At 43.7% G+C, this 17927-nt stretch overlaps 1 protein-coding gene across 1 annotated transcript; it reads left to right on the plus strand.

The window, feature by feature from the left end:
* The first annotated feature begins 4858 nt into the window (after positions 1 to 4858).
* Positions 4859 to 9721, plus strand: LOC122331866 (laminin subunit beta-1-like). The gene is made up of 4 exons (XM_043229406.1): positions 4859 to 4887; positions 5756 to 5897; positions 9325 to 9484; positions 9591 to 9721. Exons 1-4 carry the CDS (start codon positions 4859 to 4861, stop codon positions 9719 to 9721), a joined length of 462 nt encoding a protein of 153 aa, XP_043085341.1.
* Positions 9722 to 17927: the final 8206 nt, after the last annotated feature.

Genomic DNA, 17927 nt, shown 5'->3' on the forward strand with positions numbered 1-17927 from the left:
CTGATTTTAATATGAAATACAAATGTCAATATATGTTGTTTTATGGCAAAAACTTTTAAATAAATAAATAAATGAATTGGCTCTATATTCATTTGTGCTAATTTCCAACAATACATTATGCAACTCTACTAAAATGAATATCAACCGCAAAAATGTCAACAACATAAAACGACCACTAGATGGCAGCGTACAAAAGGTCTCGGGGTCACCATCACAAACCACAACACAGACATAAACAAGGTCTGTGTCTTTCAAAGTCAATTCATTTTCATTGTGTTTAGTATTGTAAGAGCGAGGATCCTTAGAGACAAGTCAATAAATCAAGCAATTTCCATAATTACAAGCAGAAAACTCTTGCTGAGCTCCATTGTGTTTTAATGCAGCTCAGTTTATTTTATTTATTTTTAAAGCACACTGGTTTGATCATATCAGCAAACTTCACTATAGGGACATTTGTAATGACAGACAAAACAGCTTACACCCCATATTAAAAGTGACAATAGCTTACCAAATAATAATATAATTTATGCTCATTTTTAACAGATGGTCACCAGACAAGAATAGCTGGACTTCCTTTTAGTCCTTCCCTTCTGTTTTTCAATTTTATGACCAATTTTGTTTTTGTTGCCGAACTGCAAAATATGCTTTTCTTACATACGTTTCGGAAAAAATATCTAGAAATCAAAATGATCAGAATCAGAATCAGAATCACTTTATTGCCAGGTATGTTTGCACATACGAGGAATTTGTTTTAGTGACAAAAACTCTACAGTGCAACACGATAACAAGACAAGACAGATATAAAGAGAATTATGTACAATATACAAAATATAAAATGTGCAACACAGCAAAAATAAAAATAGAAAAATAAAAATATATACTATAATTATTGCTTCCTTTTAAGAAAAAGTGAGTCAAAATTAAGTGAGAGATTTTTCTTGAAAAGTCTGTCAGTCTTGAAAATCCTCTAATTGAAGATTTTTTGAATATTTTGGCTGGACAACAATGAAACAAATCTAAACAAGAACAGCAGTTTTTTTGCAGTGTAGTTCATACAGTAGCATATTTTACGATGGCCTATATATATATTAAAATAAGTATTAAAATAACTCAAATAGTATTTTACAATTGAAACTAAAACAGCGAATCATAGTTCAAATGATTCGTTCAAAAGACTGATTCATTCAGGAGTCTGTTCTTAATGAGTGTCTAACTGAATCATTGACTCGTTCGTTTAAAAACGCACATTCATGCATAAACCAAACTCATTTAAAACTATTTTCTTTTGACGAAGCAGAGCGAAATCATGAAAAAGTGTTGCAGTCATACAATGTAAGTCATTTAATATCAGCGTCGTTTATTGAACTGTTGTATGAAATCTTGCAAATGAAACTCCTTGAATTGTCATTTAAAGCTGTTTTTAAAACAGTTAAATAATTAAAATGAAATCTATTATAAAAATTTAATTTAAAAAGAAATGAATAATTGCATAAATATTCAACTCGTGCTGAGATGTACGAGCGATGCGGAACTGACGTAGCGCCGGCGTGATTCGCGTCTTAGTTGCTATAGCGACGTGTGTTATGAGTTCCGCCTGAATATATAAACACTCGAACCCATCGCTATCTGTTGGTTGTGAGACGAGGAGACATTTGAGTATTTTCTGATCAGATCTTGTTGCTTTCTGAAGCTCATCGGAGGATTCGAGAAGAAGACTTTTATTTCAGACGGAGATCAGCGGATTTTCTTGGAGAAGAGTTTTAAACTGTTATTTGTTCTATAACTAAACTTATTACTGCAGTTGTGTCTTGTATTGTTATTGTATTTCATTTTATTTTATACATTTTCTTTTTTTCTCCCTATTTGGAGTTTGGAGGAAGTCGTCAATGGCTCACTCGGACGAAAGACGAGGTATGTTTTTAATGGATTATTTTAGGATATTTATTATTGGTATGTGCATTGTTTGACAGCTTGTGCAACCTGTTATATTGAAGTTAAGTGATGCGTGTCTTGTTCCACGTGACAGATAAACTGTGCTAAATAAGGTTTTGATTATTGACTGTTAATAAAACAGTATGAAGTATTGTAAGTGTGTAATATTTCAGCCTCGGGCCGCTCCAGATCCAGGAGCGCTGCTATCTCTCAGACGGCTGCTCAGGAGGATGGGAGACGAGGCTCTGGTGATCGTGACCCAGAGCAGCCCCTGAGCCAAGAGCTACCAGGATACATCGCGCCTCTGCCTTCTGACCTGGCTGTTTCTGTGTCCACAGATCAGCCTCACAGGAAGAGGAAGCGGCAGAGCGGCGGCCGGGAGGATGAAGGGCCGTCCACCTCCAACACAAGACCAGCCAAACGCTCCCGCAGAGGTCAGGATTATCAAAGATGTCATGACTCAGTTATTAATAGAAAATGTTCTGTTTATACATGTTCTTGTGCGTTTCAGAAGCGTATGCCAAGGGCCCATTGCTGGGCCGAGGTGGATTCGGCTCGGTGCATGCTGGGATACGCAGGTCCGACAGACTGCCAGTAAGACGTTTCCTTCCCTGCCTCCTTCAAACAGCTTTTAGAGTTGGCGATATCAGTGAAGGCGTGATTTCCTGCGGTTGATCTGTTCACAGGTTGCCATCAAGTACGTTTGCAAAAGCAGGACGCCTGAGAAGCTGAAAGTGGTGAGTTGAAGGTGAATCTGTTGTGAATCTGCATTCAGCTCTGGATGTAACGGATCTTTGGTCTCTGCAGGAAGGTCAGGGTCTGCTGCCGCTGGAGGTGGCGTTGATGACCCTGGTCAATTCGGCTCCTGCCTGCCCAAACGTCCTGCAGCTGCTGGAGTGGTTCGACCATCGCAGAGCGCTACACCATGATCCTGGAGCGCCCCGTTCCTTGCCAAGATCTCCAGAGTTTCTGCGAGGAGAACGGATGTCTGGAGGAGACTCTGGCCAAGAAAGTCCTGCTGCAGCTGATCACGGCGCTGAAACACTGCGCGAGAGCCGCGGAGTCCTGCACCGGGACGTCAACCGGAGAACCTGCTGATCTCCTGAGTCACACGACATCAAGCTGCTGGACTTCGGCTGTGGAGATCTGCTGCAAGACTCGGCCTACCGACACTTTGCAGGTTGCTTTGATCTCACTGCAGTGATGCGTTTGTGAACAGCAAAGGGAAGATTTTGATCGGACGTTTGTGGTCTTGTTGTGTCTCTCAGGCACTCTTGAATACGCCCCTCCTGAGTGGTTTCGGCAGCACCGCTATCACGCAGGACCGGCTACGGTTTGGTCGGTCGGGGTGACGCTCTACAGCATCCTGTGCGGCTGTTTCCCCTTCAGAGGAGCACGCAGGGTCACCTCCAAAAGCAGGCTGACCTTCCCTAGAGAGCTGTCTACAGGCAAGAGACAGACGTCACGTCCAGATCCAGGTGAAGCGTGTGCTTTTGTGTTGCTGAAGACTGTGTTGTGTGTAACAGAGTGCCGTCAGCTGATTCGCTGGTGTCTCAGTGCATCGGCATCAGACCGGCCCAGTTTAGAGGACATTGAGAGCCACCCTGGTTAAACTGAACAGGTGTAAGGCCAGTGACACACACTTTCTGAATCACAGCAGAGTCACGGCTGGATTGTGTCGTTGGGATCAGTCTAGATCAATGCTTTTCGACTGTTTGTATAGGGAGAGCAGGAGTGACACAGGAAGTGCGGAGAACTGCTTCCTGGTCACCTTCAGTCCGGTGAGGGGCTCTGTGTGGATCCTGGAGGAGCTGAACACACAGCACCAGCAGAAACCAGAGCCTGAGATCAGATAGAGATTGGGGTTTTTAGCTAAAGCGTGTTTTTCAGAATGAGAGTAGAGAGAAAAAGGGAGAAATGGGACATTGTGTAAATAAGAGGAACAGACCGAGGCACTAGACACTAAATTGTACATATAATTCATATTTATTCATGTTTAGATGTAATAGATTTTTAGTTGGTTTGCAAAAGGAGTCTGTGCTGTCTAAAACCAGCTTGTGGTTTTGTAAATTAATTTGGTCATATAATGAAATGTAATTTCAATTATACATTTAGTGTAAATATATTTGAATAAAGCCTGTACGTTTGCAGATGATTGCAGTGTCTTTTAGTGGACAGAGGGTTAATGTGTGTATTTGTTTGTTATGTTGCACTTTAAGCGATACATTCTGCTATTTCTAAGGATTATGACAGGAACACAGTGAATTATGATAATACTGTATATTATACCTTTTAGTGCAAATACACTCTTGGAAATAAAGGTACAAAAGCTGTCACTGGGCGGTAGATTTTAAAAGGGACATGTTTGTACCTAAAGGGTCCATTTTGGTAGCTTAAAAGGTACATATTAGTTCGTAAAGGTACATATTTGAGCCTATGTCACGGTGTGGTTTGCGAGAAGGAGCACTCAATGAGAAAAATAAACTAAAACAGTTTTAATCCTCTAAAAACGAACAAAATAGCAATATAGCTGCAAGCAGGCAGGACAAAAAGGACCACACGCATTAAAGACGAGAACTGACGATTAAACAGAAGCAAACTGGAACTAAAATACACACAGGAATTGACTAAATTAACAAGACACAGTTAGACAATTAATAGAAAGTAGGTGACACTGAACACATGGGAGAAGACAAAACAACAACAAAAGAGTCCACACGTGTGACAACCTAATAGGTACAAAAGTGTATTTTTTAAAAACGTATCGCCCAGTGACAGCTTTTGTACCTTCATTTTTGAGTGTGTGTGAAATACAAATAGAAAAAAACAGCAGGTTTGAAATGATCTGACATTATTTGCTCATTTAGCAGTAAGCTGTGTAAGTGTTAAGGTTTCTTTTAAAACACTTGAATTAATAAATGTGACGATGCTGGCCTCACAAAGAAGATCAGAAAGGTAACCTTATCCCTGACTTGTTAAACCCTCATTAAACCCACTTGTTAAAAGCCTTTACAGCACGAATCCCATTCCAGAGCTGAAGAAATGACTAAATTCCTCTGAATTCTGATATTTTTGTGTTAATATCAGGCAATTGTTTTGGAGTTTATCACAATTCTGTTTTTGATGCATGTGTGAGTGTTGTGAGGAAGTCATTGTGCAAGAGTTTATGGAGAATATTACATGGCAACATATCTCTCGCTCTTTATGTACGGTCAGTTTAATTCTGTCAGTTTCCCTGAAGAAAGAAAGAGTAAAGAAAGGAATAAAAGAAGGACAGAAAGAGAGAGAGAGAGAATCTGCGGCTGTCGGGAGTACATCTATTTATAGATATGTATTTGCCTTCAGGTATTTATAAACAAAAATAGGCATGAAATAATGTTTTCTAAATCATTAAAATGTGAAAATTGACTGGAACAAAAAGTATCAGAGGAAAATAGAAATCATGTCTTTATAGCATTTTTAATTAAGGCGTAGTACAAGACTTCTTTGTCGTACAAATAATTGTCGAAAGCAAAAACATTTAGTAGAAAAATCTGACGTGAAGGAAAAACTATTTTTGGAATGAGCAATTTTGAGTGGGATTCTGGTTGAGAAGCACTTCACTAAAATGTACCATATCTGTGGAATGTGGTAGCATTGCCACCTACTGACCGGTTCATTGTTAACTGTATTTATATAGCGCTTTTAACAATACAGATTGTGTCAAAGCACTTAAGAGTATCAAACAGGAGAATAGTAAAGTAAAATGTAGTGTCTGTGCAGTCAAATGACAATAATAACTGGAAATGAATGTAAATGTTTGTATATTGTCTGGTTTTCACAGAAAGGAGGCGACGGATGTGAAAGACACCTCTGAGATGGTGAAGGAGGCCTTGCAGCAGGCTGAGCGCGCCCAGAGTTCAGTGACCGAGGCTCTGAAACAGGCCAGCGCTGACATCAAGGGAACGCAAGACCTGCTGGTCTCCGTAAGTCTACATTTCTAGCCATTGGTTCCAAAGGGGACCGTTTTAGCCATTCTTTAGTCATTAGTAATTTGGACTTGATCTTTGAAGCAATTTGTGACTCTTTTGTTTAAAATGCGTTGGACTTGGAGCTAAAACTGAGTAACACCGCTCGAAGGCTGCTGAAGTTGGAAAGCGATGTAGCTTTGCTGAAAGAAAAGGCACTCAACACCTCCACCAGCGCGAACAGCACAGAGAAAGAGGCGGACAGCATCAAGGCACTTCAAAAATTCAAATTCAAATTTGATTTGTCACATACACATACATACATGGTACGACATGCAGTGAAATGTTTTTTACAACCTTCCAGCGTCGGAATAGAAAACGAAAAATATAAAATATAAAAAATATATATATACGAAGAAGTGTACAAAGTATAAAAGGTAAAAAATAAAATAAAGTATAAAATATAAAGTGGCTGTGTGAATGTCCAATGTAAAGTGACTAGTGGAGTATTGTCCAGTGTAATTGTCCAGTTGTAAGTGGGTATCTGGGGAAAGAGGGGTGAACATGGGAATCCCGGTGATTAGGCGCTGGGTGTTCTCTGGTTCAGACTCAGAATGGCCTGCATGGAAGAAGCTCCTCCTCATTCTCTCTGTGTTTGCCTTCAGGGAAGGAAAGCGCTTTCCTTAACGCAACAGAAAGAAGAGTCCATTGTTGGGATGGCCGAGGTCTTCCACGATCTTCCTGGCCCTGGTACAGCACCGCTTGTTGTAGATGTGCTGCAGCACAGGGAGGTCAGTGCGGGTGGTGCGCTCAGCTGACCGCACCACCCTCTGAAGGGCTCGCCTGTCCTGCATGGTGCTGTTCCCGAACCAGGAGGTGATGTTTCCCGTCAGGACACTCTCAATGGTGCAGGTGTAAAAGTTCCTGAGCACCTGAGATGGGAGTCTGAAGTCCCTTAAGCGCCTCAGATGGTATAGACGCTGCCGGGCCTTCTTCACCAGGGTGTTGATGTGACAGGACCAAGACAGGTCCTGCGTGATGTGAACACCCAGGTACGAAAACTGTCCACTCTCTCCACCGGGGTCCCCTTTGATCATGATGGGATGGTAAGAGCGCACCTGCTTCGTGCTGAAGTCCACTATTAACTCCTTTGTTTTTCTGACGTTCAGGAGCAGATTGTTCTCCTGAAGGTAGACCATCTCATCATTGTTGGATATCAGGCCCACCACGACAGTGTCGTCAGCAAATTTAATGATGGTGATGGAGTTTGTAGTGGCCACACAGTCATGTGTGTACAGCGAGTACAACAGGGGGCTCAGAACACAACCCTGAGGGGCTCCAGTGCTGAGAGTGAGGGAGGATGAGGTGTGTTTTCCCATCCGTACGGCTTGTGGTCTGTCGGTCAGGAAGTTGGTGATCCAGTGACGCAGGGATGGGCTGAGTCCCAGGACCTCCAACTTCGAGGTGAGTGTGGAGGGAACTATGGTGTTGAACGCTGAACTATAGTCCACGAACAGCAATTTCACATAGTTCCCTTTTCTAAAATCCAGGTGGCTCGTGGTTGTGTGGAGGAGGTGTGTGATGGCATCCTCCGTAGACCGGTTCTGGCGGTGGGCGGGTGTAGTGGGTCGAGTGTGTCCGGTAGTGATGCGGTGATGAAGTCTCTGACGAGTCTCTCAAAGCACTTCATCTCTACCGTCGTCAGAACTGCGCGGTAATCATTCAGGCAAGAGGCAAGAGGTTTCTTCGGCACAGGAACAATGATGGACTGTTTGAAACACGAGGGGACTGTAGACTGTTTCAGGGAGAGATTAAATATCTAAGGTAAGACTCTGTTATTTATTTATTTTCGTTTGAGTAGGTTATTTATATTTTTCAATGTAGTTTGTTTATTATGTTGGCCTTGCCCTCTCCTGAAGATTTGCTTCCTCTGTTATTCATCTGTTCTTAAATAAATGAAAGATATTTATTCGAGACTGCGTTTGTGCTTTTCTGGATCAGGGGATTGATGTGACCGTCCGACGTTTTTTTTTTTGTTTTTGTAGACTTTATTTGTTACAGCCTTGCGTGCCCCCTAGACAAACGGGGAGGCTCGTAACACTATCCCCGTGTTATAGGCTGCGGAGCGGGATCTCAGAGAGTCGTGGATAGTTTACCCACGGTTTACCCACGGCTTCTGGTTGGGAAACGTCCTGATGACTGTTTTCTCTACCGTGTCATCCGCTAGTTTCCCGATGAATCCCATCACTGCTTCTGTGAACACGTTGACGTCCTCGGAGCTACACCTGAACATGGCCCAGTCTGCGTCATCCAAAGCGTCCTGCAGAGCGGCCACCGAATGCTCAGACCAGCGTGACACCTCCTCTGTACCGGGCTTCCTGTTTCAGCCTCTGTTTGTAAACAGGCACGAGGAAGATGGCGTCATGGTCCGATTTACCAAACGGTGGGCATGATTTTGCCTTGTAGCTCTCTATGAAGGGTGTGTAGCAGTGATCCAGTGTCCTTTCGCCCCTGGTGGGGCAGGTGAGTTGCTGGTGAAAGTTTGGCGGTGCGCGCTTGAGGTTTGCACTGTTAAAATCCCCCATCACAATGAGTGCGGCGTCCGGTGCTGTGACTGGTGTGATGTTAGGTGATCGTGCTTGAGGTGGAATATAAACGGCACTGACTATGACCGAGCTGAATTCTTGTGGAAGATAGAAAGGGCGACAATTGATGGTCAGAAGTTCCAGGTTTGGTGTGCAGGAGCGTGAGAGAGGGTTGGTAAACAACTCGCACCAGCGATTGTTCACCATCAGACACACTCCACCTCCTCTTGTCTTCCCCGACTCCATTGTTCTGTCCATGCGGTAAACAGAGAAAAACTCGGCCGGTTGTATGGCGTACCACTGGGTTCAGCCATGTCTTGGTGAAGCAGAGGAGGTTGCAGTCCCGCACCATGTCTCTCTGGAACTTGATCCTTGCCCTGAGGTCATCGAGCTTGTTTTCCAGAGACTGGACGTTGGCTAACAGGACACTAGGTAGGGGAGCGGCGTGAGCGCGTGCCCTCAACCTGTTCCTGATGCCGGCTCGTTTCCCTCGTGGATGCCGGTGCGGGTCGCGTCCTTTTGTCTTCGACAGGATCTCGCTCGGCCAACATGGGTCCGGGTTTAAAAACGGCGAAAGGTGGGTGCATTGTACACCAATAGATATAAGAGTGGCTCGGTCATATGTAGTAATAGCCATCTTATATAAAGAAAACAGCGTAGACTATTTAAAATACAAACATACTTAACAAAAAAACAGAAAGTTTTGCCGAGCGGTCGTGGACGGCAGCCGACCTCAACGGCGCCATCTTGCACTTGCTGAGCAGCTCAAAAGGTGCATGAATCACCTGGATATGATACGTCATCTCTGCTAAGAAGTGTTGTGGGTTTGTAACCTATACTATACATGACTGTTTATGCAGGATCTGGATTCAGAGCTGAAGGACAAGTACAGTAGTGTCGAGCAGGTGATCACACAGAAAGCAGAAGGAGTGGCAGAGGCCAAGAAAAGAGCAGAGAAACTCCAACAGGAAGCCAAAACATGGCTGCTACAGGCCAGCGACAAACTCCAGCTGCTAAAAAGTATGTCAATAACGCATCTCTAATTAAAGCATTAGAAGAGAACCATCACAAAACATTAACTTTTAAATGTTCTCGCTTAAAAGAACATTATGTCTGTGTTTTTCAGATCCTGAGAAGAACTATGATGTAGATCAGAAGCTGCTGGAGGACAAGGCCAATGAACTGGTGCATGTGGATAAGGCTGTGAAAGAACTGCTTCAGGAGATCAGTCACAAAGTCACCGTCTACAGCACCTGACTGTTTTAACACTACTACTGACTGCTTTGGGAACATTTATGAAATTACCTTCTACGTCAAATCCTGAGAAGGTTTTGTGAGTTTTACCCATACTTTATGATCACTGTATGGAAGGGTGTTACACACTTTTATGAACACGAGAGAATGCGATTTGGATTTTAAACCATAGCAGACCAAAGAGTGAATGTAGGATATGCCCAACATAACTATGAGACTGCAATTACATTGACCTCATTGTTTCAATTTTAGATTAGAGTTAAAAAGTAAAATAATATAAATGTAATTTTTACAAACGTTTTTGTTTACAGATACTTGGATCAACTTGTGAATACCATGAAAGTTCAAATCAGAATAAACTCAAGTGTGAAACTGACATTGTTATTGTGTAAATTTCTCAAATCAAGGAAATCAATCAATCTGAGGAAACCTTAAAATATGCAAACAACACTGAAGACTGAAGTGTATTGTGAAAAAAACACTCTTTACTCCAAAATATTTTTACATTTGTTTATTTTCAGTTGTTGGTTTTATTGCTGGAAAATGACACTGATATGGACCGGGATCATGGCTGTAGACTGGAGCTGGACCTGTCCTGAAGCAATGAGGCTCGCAGACTGATGATACATGGAGCCCGCAGACTGATCTAAACGATCCAGATAAAGATCTGTTACCTATTCTCAATTGCCCTGTGTATCATCAGTCTTGGGCTACAGCTCTGACATTGTTCTTGTGCTCTTGTGGATTTGCTTCTGAATCAGACACCAGTCGTGTTGTGTTTGTTACTACGTTACAGCTGCGTTATTTAAACTCGCACACTCAGAAGTGTTCAGCTGGGATCAGGCTTTATGAAGAACAGTCAAGATCTTCCACAGTGACTCAATCAATCATTTGTTATTTAAACTTGCCTTATACACAGAGGCATTGTCATGTTAGAGTCCTGTCCATAAATCTGTATCCACAATTCCCTAGAACATCATTGTATGCTTTAACATTACGATTTGTACTCATGGATATTATAATAATAAATACATACTAAATTTAATGATAAAATTAATAATAAAGTAGTTCAACGCTGTTTATTGGAAGTGGGTGACCCAAAACTTTTGTCAATATAGTGTATAAAGATACATTTACATTTGTGTTTACATGCATTTACTTCAGTCTTTTATCTGTCTTTATCTCTTTAGACTGCTTTTGGACACATTAAATATGATTTTTTTGCCAAACACCTACTTTTATTCAACAAACCTTACCTGTATTCTAAGAGACTTACTTTTAGTCAACAAACTTTACCTGTATTCTAGAGGACATATCTTAACTCAACAGACCTTACTTGTACTCTAAAACACTTACCTTTAGTCAAGAAAGCATACCTGTATTCTACAGGACTTACCTGTTTTCTAAATCACTTACCTTCATTCAACAAATCTTACATGTATTCTACTGGACTTACCTTTAATCAACAGACCTAATCTGCATTCTACAGGACTTACCTTTAGTTAACAAGCTGTACCTGTACTCTTACCTTTAGTCAACATACGTTACCTGTATTCTAGAGGACTTACCTGTTTTCTAAATTACTTACCTTAATTCAACAAGCCTTACATCTATTCCACAGGACTTACCTGTTTTCTAAATCACTTAGCTTCATTCAACAAACCTTTCCTGTATTCTACAGGACTTACCTTTAGTCAAATCAAATCAAATCAAATCAAATTCAAATTCCATTGGTCACATACACAGACATACGTAGTACGACATGTAGTGAAATGCTTTGGGCCATCATCCCATCCACATCCAGATACAAGATGGGGTTAGACATGATGGGATGACAGAAATAAGGAAGTACAGCATTTACATGAGGAAGGGTGAGGCGAGAAAAAAACAAACAAACCCAGACTGTGCTCCTAGGGGACCTGTCACCAAGCCAGCAGAGGGAGCTCTTACCCCTGGGTGATCTGCGATCACTCCCTCTGCTGCTACTTCCTGTTCCAGGACTATAAAAACTGTAGCAAGCCACTCGCCTGCAGGTTGCATTGTTTCGCCTGTTTCTTTGTTAGATCGTTCGTGGATTATTGTTTCTGATTTCCCTGGTTTTGACCCTGTCTGTTTTTCGGTTTTCTGATTGTTTGCTGCCTGACCTGACCATCGCCTGTTTCTGGATTTTGTTATTGCCTCGCCTCCTATACATCTGTTTGCCCTGTTTGACGCCTGCCTGCTATGACCATGCCTTCGTTTAATAAAAGCCTGCATATGGATCCGCACGCCTCAGGCCCCTCATTCATGACAGAATGCAACCTCACACCAGGATCCAGCGGCTTTTCACCTGATCCATGTCCAGGTAGGACCCTCGCTAGACGTTTATTGGCCCTCAAGCAAGGCACTCGATCAATTGAGGATTATACTCAAGAGTTTCTGGACATGGCTTACCTCTCTGACATACCTGACTGCTTATTGATTGAGTTGTATCATGAGGGAGTAAATCAGCCACTCAAGACAAAACTTGTTCGTGAGGGTCCACGTGAGTCGCTTGCACAGTTTATTGAGTTCGGTTTAGTGACTGTGGGGTCAGCTTTCACGTTGGGTGTTGAGGAGGAAAAGGATACAGCATCAACTCCAGTAATGGCTGCCTTCCCAGAGCCGCTGCCCAAGATGGCCGCCTTCTTCCCAGAGCCGCTGCCCAAGATGGCCGCCTTCTTCCCAGAGCCGCTGCCCAAGATGGCCGCCTTCCCCGAGCCGCTGCCCAAGATGGCCGCCTTGCCCGAGCTGCTGCCCAAGATGGCCGCCGCCTGCCCAGAGCCACTTCCCAAGATGGCCGCCGCCTGCCCAGAGCCGCTTCCCAAGATGGCCGCCGCCTGCCCAGAGCCGCTCCCAAGATGGCCACCTGCCGTGCAAAGCCTCCAGTGCCCGCGCCTCGGGCAAAACCTCAAGTTATCCCACCCTCCCACCCTTGCTACACGTCGTCGATGGATCCCAGCAGCCCCTGCACTCATCCTCTGCCCTCCACCTGGAGCTCACCACGGGTCTGCCAGTCTCCATCGCCGCCGTGGGTGAAGGATCCCTCGCTTCATCGTTCCGCCTCCGAGTCCCAGACTCCACCTCGGCTTGTAGACCCATCGGCTCCCCCTGGGCTTCTAGCTCCCTCCTCTCCACCGTGCTCCGTCAGTCCACCAGCTCCACCAGGCTCCATCGTCTCTCCAGCTACGCCTTGGTCGGTCGTCGACCATCCGTCGCCTCAGGATTCCACTCCTCCAGCTTCGCCTCGTCCCTCCATCCCTCCGGCTCTGTCAGGCTTCTCCCTCCCCCCGGCTCCACCTCAGTCCTCTGGCTTCACCGCGTCCTTCTCGCCCCCGTCTCCGCATCAGTTGCCGGGCCTGCGGTGTCACCTAGGACCTCCAGCGCCTCTGTGTCACCCTGGCTCTTCGGCTCTCCGCCTCCGCCTCAGTCTCCTCGACCACCAGCTCCGCTGCCATCGGTCGGCCCCATGGAGTCGATGACAGTTACCTCTCCATGGCTCCTCCTCCGTCGGCTCCACCACTGACCATCATGGCTGGGCTCTGGATCGCCTCCCGCTCCGGACTCCTTCTGTTTTCTCCTGGCTCCTCCTCCATCTCTTCCTCCTTGGACTCCGTTTGCTGACCCCCTCCCGGAACCCCCTCCCAAGCTCACAGTGTTTTTTGTTTGTTTTATGGAGTGCCAGGAGTCGCTCCTAGGAGGGGGGCTATGTCACCAAGCCAGAAGAGGGGGCTCTTACCCCTGGGTGATCTGCGATCGCTCCTCTGCTGCTACTTCCTGTTCCAGGACTATAAAAACTGTAGCAAGCCACTCACCTTTTGCAGGTTGCATTGTTTCGCCTGTTTCTTTGTTAGATCGTTCGTGGATTATTGTTTCTGAGTTCCCTGGTTTTGACCCTGTCTGTTTTTCGCAATAGAAGAAGATAGTTTAGACACTTTGACAACATGTAAAACAATGTAAAGTCTCTGGGTCATTGGGATCCTCCACTGGCGAGCAGTCATCCTTCTCTGGCAGCCGTCAATGCAGCGTTGATCCAGACCTGTCTGCCAGGCAGGCGGAAAGGTGGGGGTGAGGAGTGCGAGAGCGTCTTCACTGCCGTGATCTACCGGGGGAGTTGTTTTTCCAGCAGTGCATGGTAGAGGGAGTCGAAACCAGATAGGAATGGAATTTGTTTAGGCTTGGTGCGAGTAGTCGTAAGCAGTTTACCCGAACAACTCTATTGTCCATTGTGGTCCCCAAATTGATCCATTTTTCGATGCAAAGCCTCGAGCTTCCCCATGATGTTATCCAAAGTGCGGTTTACAACCACAGTCTGAGTCCCGACAGATCTGCCCACTACTTCAGTTATTCCAGGCAGCCTTGTGGGGCTGTGGACAGCTGCCCTCGTTCTCTCAATTTGTCGATATACCAGGGCTATGCCCAATCCGATCAGCAATAGCCCGTAATCAAAGTTCGAAATGAAAGATATCTTCAATATCCTCCACGGAAAGAGGTGCCAAGCACACGAGACGCCACTTCTCCCACGCGTCCATCGAATACCCGGCTGCCATCGTCCCGGCAGGACAGTGGGGTTCCCCTCTTCAAGAAGATAACCTTACTCGTACTCTAAAACACTGACCTTCAGTCAACAAACCTTACCTGTATTCTACAACATTTACCTTCAGTCAACAAATTGTACCTGTACTCTAAAACACTTATCTTTAGTCAACAAACCTTACTTGTATGCTACAGAACTTATCTGTACTCTATAGGACTTACCTGTACTGTACAACACTAACCTTTATTCAACAAACCTTACCTGTATTCTGCAGGACCTAACTGTATTCTTGTAATAACTTGAGAGGAAACACAAGGTCTGTTCAAGGTTACATTTTTTACTTAGCCGTATGTCAACAAACAGTCCACACAATCAATTCATGGGTGGCTTCAGGTGCGCGCACCCTACTTCTTCTATGCTGCTATTTTAAGCATTTACAGACACCCTAAGCTTGCCCTCTAGTGGTCATCACAATAACTCAGTATACAACATCCCTTTTCCCCAAGTTTACATAATCATCACAACTGTGCAGATACAAAAAAAAAACATCACATATTACCCCCCTTTTTTTTTCTTTACTTCAGTTCATATTCTTTCAAATAAGTAGGCAATCTCCTGGTTCTTTGTGATCGTCTCATCATTACCATAGGACTAGTAGGTTGGTTCATTACTGTTGTTATCTCAGAAGTTGAAGGGGATTCTCTAGATATTTCTGAGGGCAGAGTTGTACTAGAAATTTCTTCAGCTGCTATTCCCTCAGACTCTTTTGGAACTGGTGTTGGTGTTGGTGTTGGTGTTGAGTATTCAGGAATGTCAAAATCAGGGAATTTACAATCCTTCTCCTCTTCTGATGTGTTTGCAAAGAATTTCTGTTGGCCATGAATTTGATCCACATGTCTTCGTACCACTCGGCCATCACCCAGCCTGACTTTATAAGAAAGGGGTCCAGTCACAGTTTCAATATGCCCCGGAATCCATTTTGGACCATAAGTAAAGTTTCGAATAAGTACTGAATCTCCAATGTCAAAACTCCGCCTACAGGCCTTTTTATCATGATGGATTCTTTGCTTTTGTTGCTGTTCCTGAATTTTCCTGGTCAAATCTGGATGTATAAAGTCCAAAGAACATCGTAATTTCCGTCCATACAACATTTCAGCTGGAGAGAGTCCTGTAGTTGTTTGAGGCGTAATTCTATAACTGAATAAAACTCTAGATAATTTAGTTGCAATTTTTCCATCAGTACTCTTTTTCAGCATGGTTTTAATAATCTGGACAGCCCGTTCTGCTAAACCATTACTTGATGCATGGTAGGGTGCCAAGTAACATGCTCCACTCCATTTTTATTCAGGAAGTCTTTAAATTCAGCACTAATGAAACATGTAGCATTGTCTGATACAATTAGTTCAGGTAATCCATGATTACTGAAGCTATTTCGCAAACAATCAATGGTGGAAGCAGTTGTAGCAGAATTTACTGGATACACATCAATCCATTTTGAATGAGCATCAATCAAAACAAAGAACATTTTTCCCATAAATGGTCCTGCATAATCCACATGTAGTCGTTGCCATGGTTTTCTGGCCAATTCCAAGGATGCAGTGGAGCAACAGCTGGAACATTCCTATGCTCTTGGCACATACGACAAGTTTTAACCAGCCTTTCCACATCCTGATCTAACTTGGGCCACCACACATAACTTCTGGCTAAAGCTTTCATCCTAGACACTCCTGGATGGCACTGATGCAGTTGTTTCAGAACTTCTGGTCTACCTATGGTAGGAATGATTACTCGAGCCCCCCAGAGCACACAGCCATCCTGTACACTTAATTCATCTTTTCTTGTTGTGAATGGATCAAACTGTGTTCCTATTAATTCATGCAAACATCCATGATGCACTGTTTCTCTCACTCTGGATAATACTGGATCATTCCTTGTCCATTCTCTCACCTGTTCGGCTGTGATCAAGGTGATATCAGCATTCTCCAGCATTAGAACTCTTTCTTCCTGCTCTGTAGAAGATTCCATTGGTACTGGTAGCCTACTTAAAGCATCCGCATTGCCATGATCCTTGCCAGCCTTGTAAATGATGTTGTACTCATATGCCCTTAGGGTCACGGCCCATCGTTGGATTCTAGGAGAGGACATTTGGGGAACAGCTTTTAACTCGTTAAATAAAGACAATAAGGGTTTATGGTCAGTGACAATGGTAAACTTCCGACCATACAAATACTTGTGAAAACGCTGCAACCCGAACATTACTGCCAACCCTTCTTTGTCCAATTGTGAATAATTCCGCTCCGCTTGATTCAATGTTCGTGACATAAATCCAATAGGTCTTTCACTTCCATCAGGCATCTTATGGGAAAGAACTGCACCTAAGCCATAAGGAGAAGCATCACAAGACAGAATCACATCCTTCTGGGGATCATAATGAACCAGAACTTGTACTGAATTAATCATCTTTTTAGATTGAACAAAAACAGTTTCTTGTTCCTTGCCCCAGTCCCATTTTACATCTTTCCTTAACAACTTGTGCACAGGGGCCAACACAGTAGACAGATTGGGAAGGAATTTGTTGTAATAATTTAAAAGTCCTAAATATGCTTTCAACTCGGTCACATTCTTTGGGGAGGGAGCCTTTTTAATAGCGGTCACCTTCTCCGGTGCAGGATGGAGACCAGTCTCATCTACTTTATGACCTAAGAACATTACCTCTTTTTCCATGAAGGTACATTTACTTCGCTTCAATCGCAGTCCGGCTTCCTGCAATCTGTCCAACACCTTTCCAAGGATCTGGAGATGTTCTTCGTCATTCCGACCAGTTATTAGGATATCATCAAGGAAAACTGCTACATGGGGAAGGCCTTGCAGTACTCCTTCAATGGTCCGCTGGAAGATAGCGGGGCTGGAAGAGACTCCAAAAGGTAAAACACGGTAAGTAAATAACCCTTTATGGGTATTCACAGTAACATATTTCCTGGACTCTGCATCTAATGCAATCTGGTGATAAGCATGGCTCATATCCAAATTTGTGAATTTTTTTCCACCTGACAATGTTGCAAACAAATCCTCTATCCTAGGAATGGGATACTGTTCCAACTTTGAAACTCTGTTCACTGTTAGTTTGTAGTCACCACATACACGTACGGTATTGTCTGGTTTTAGAACGGGTACAACAGGGGCAGCCCATTCAGAATGTTTAACGGGCTCTATGATGTGTTCTCTCAATAGGCGTTCTATTTCTGCTTCTACCTTTGCCTTCATTGCATAAGGGACTGATCTGGCTTTAAAAAACCGTGGGACTGCTTCCTTATCCACATAAATCGTCGCCGGTGGACCCTTCAACTTTCCCAATTCATCTTTAAACAACTCTGCATATTTACTGAGGACTTTAGGCAAAGTTAATTCTTCCACCTCTTGAATCCTATGTAGTGCCTCCCAATTTATGCCTAATTCTTTAATCCATCCTCTGCCCAATAAATTGGGCCCCATTCCGGGTACTACTATGACTGGTAACGTTTTCATTGTGCTGTTGTATGCAACTTCAACTTGTGTAGAGCCCAACACAGTTAAAACTTGGCCCGTATAGGTTTTTAAATTCAAAGAACATGTCTTTAATTCAGGAATGTCATCTTTTTTCCACAATTTAACAAA

Source organism: Puntigrus tetrazona, unplaced genomic scaffold, assembly GCF_018831695.1.
Source record: "Puntigrus tetrazona isolate hp1 unplaced genomic scaffold, ASM1883169v1 S000000003, whole genome shotgun sequence".
NCBI classification, from domain to species: Eukaryota; Metazoa; Chordata; class Actinopteri; order Cypriniformes; family Cyprinidae; genus Puntigrus; species Puntigrus tetrazona.

Bases quoted from the DNA above. Each gene is read 5' to 3' on its own strand.
- LOC122331866 (XM_043229406.1), top strand. From the start codon at position 4,859: ATGCTGGCCTCACAAAGAAGATCAGAAAG. The intron at 4,888-5,755 runs GTAACCTTATCC...TGGTTTTCACAG, and splicing joins TCACAAAGAAGATCAGAAAG to AAAGGAGGCGACGGATGTGA. The intron at 5,898-9,324 runs GTAAGTCTACAT...CTGTTTATGCAG, and splicing joins CGCAAGACCTGCTGGTCTCC to GATCTGGATTCAGAGCTGAA.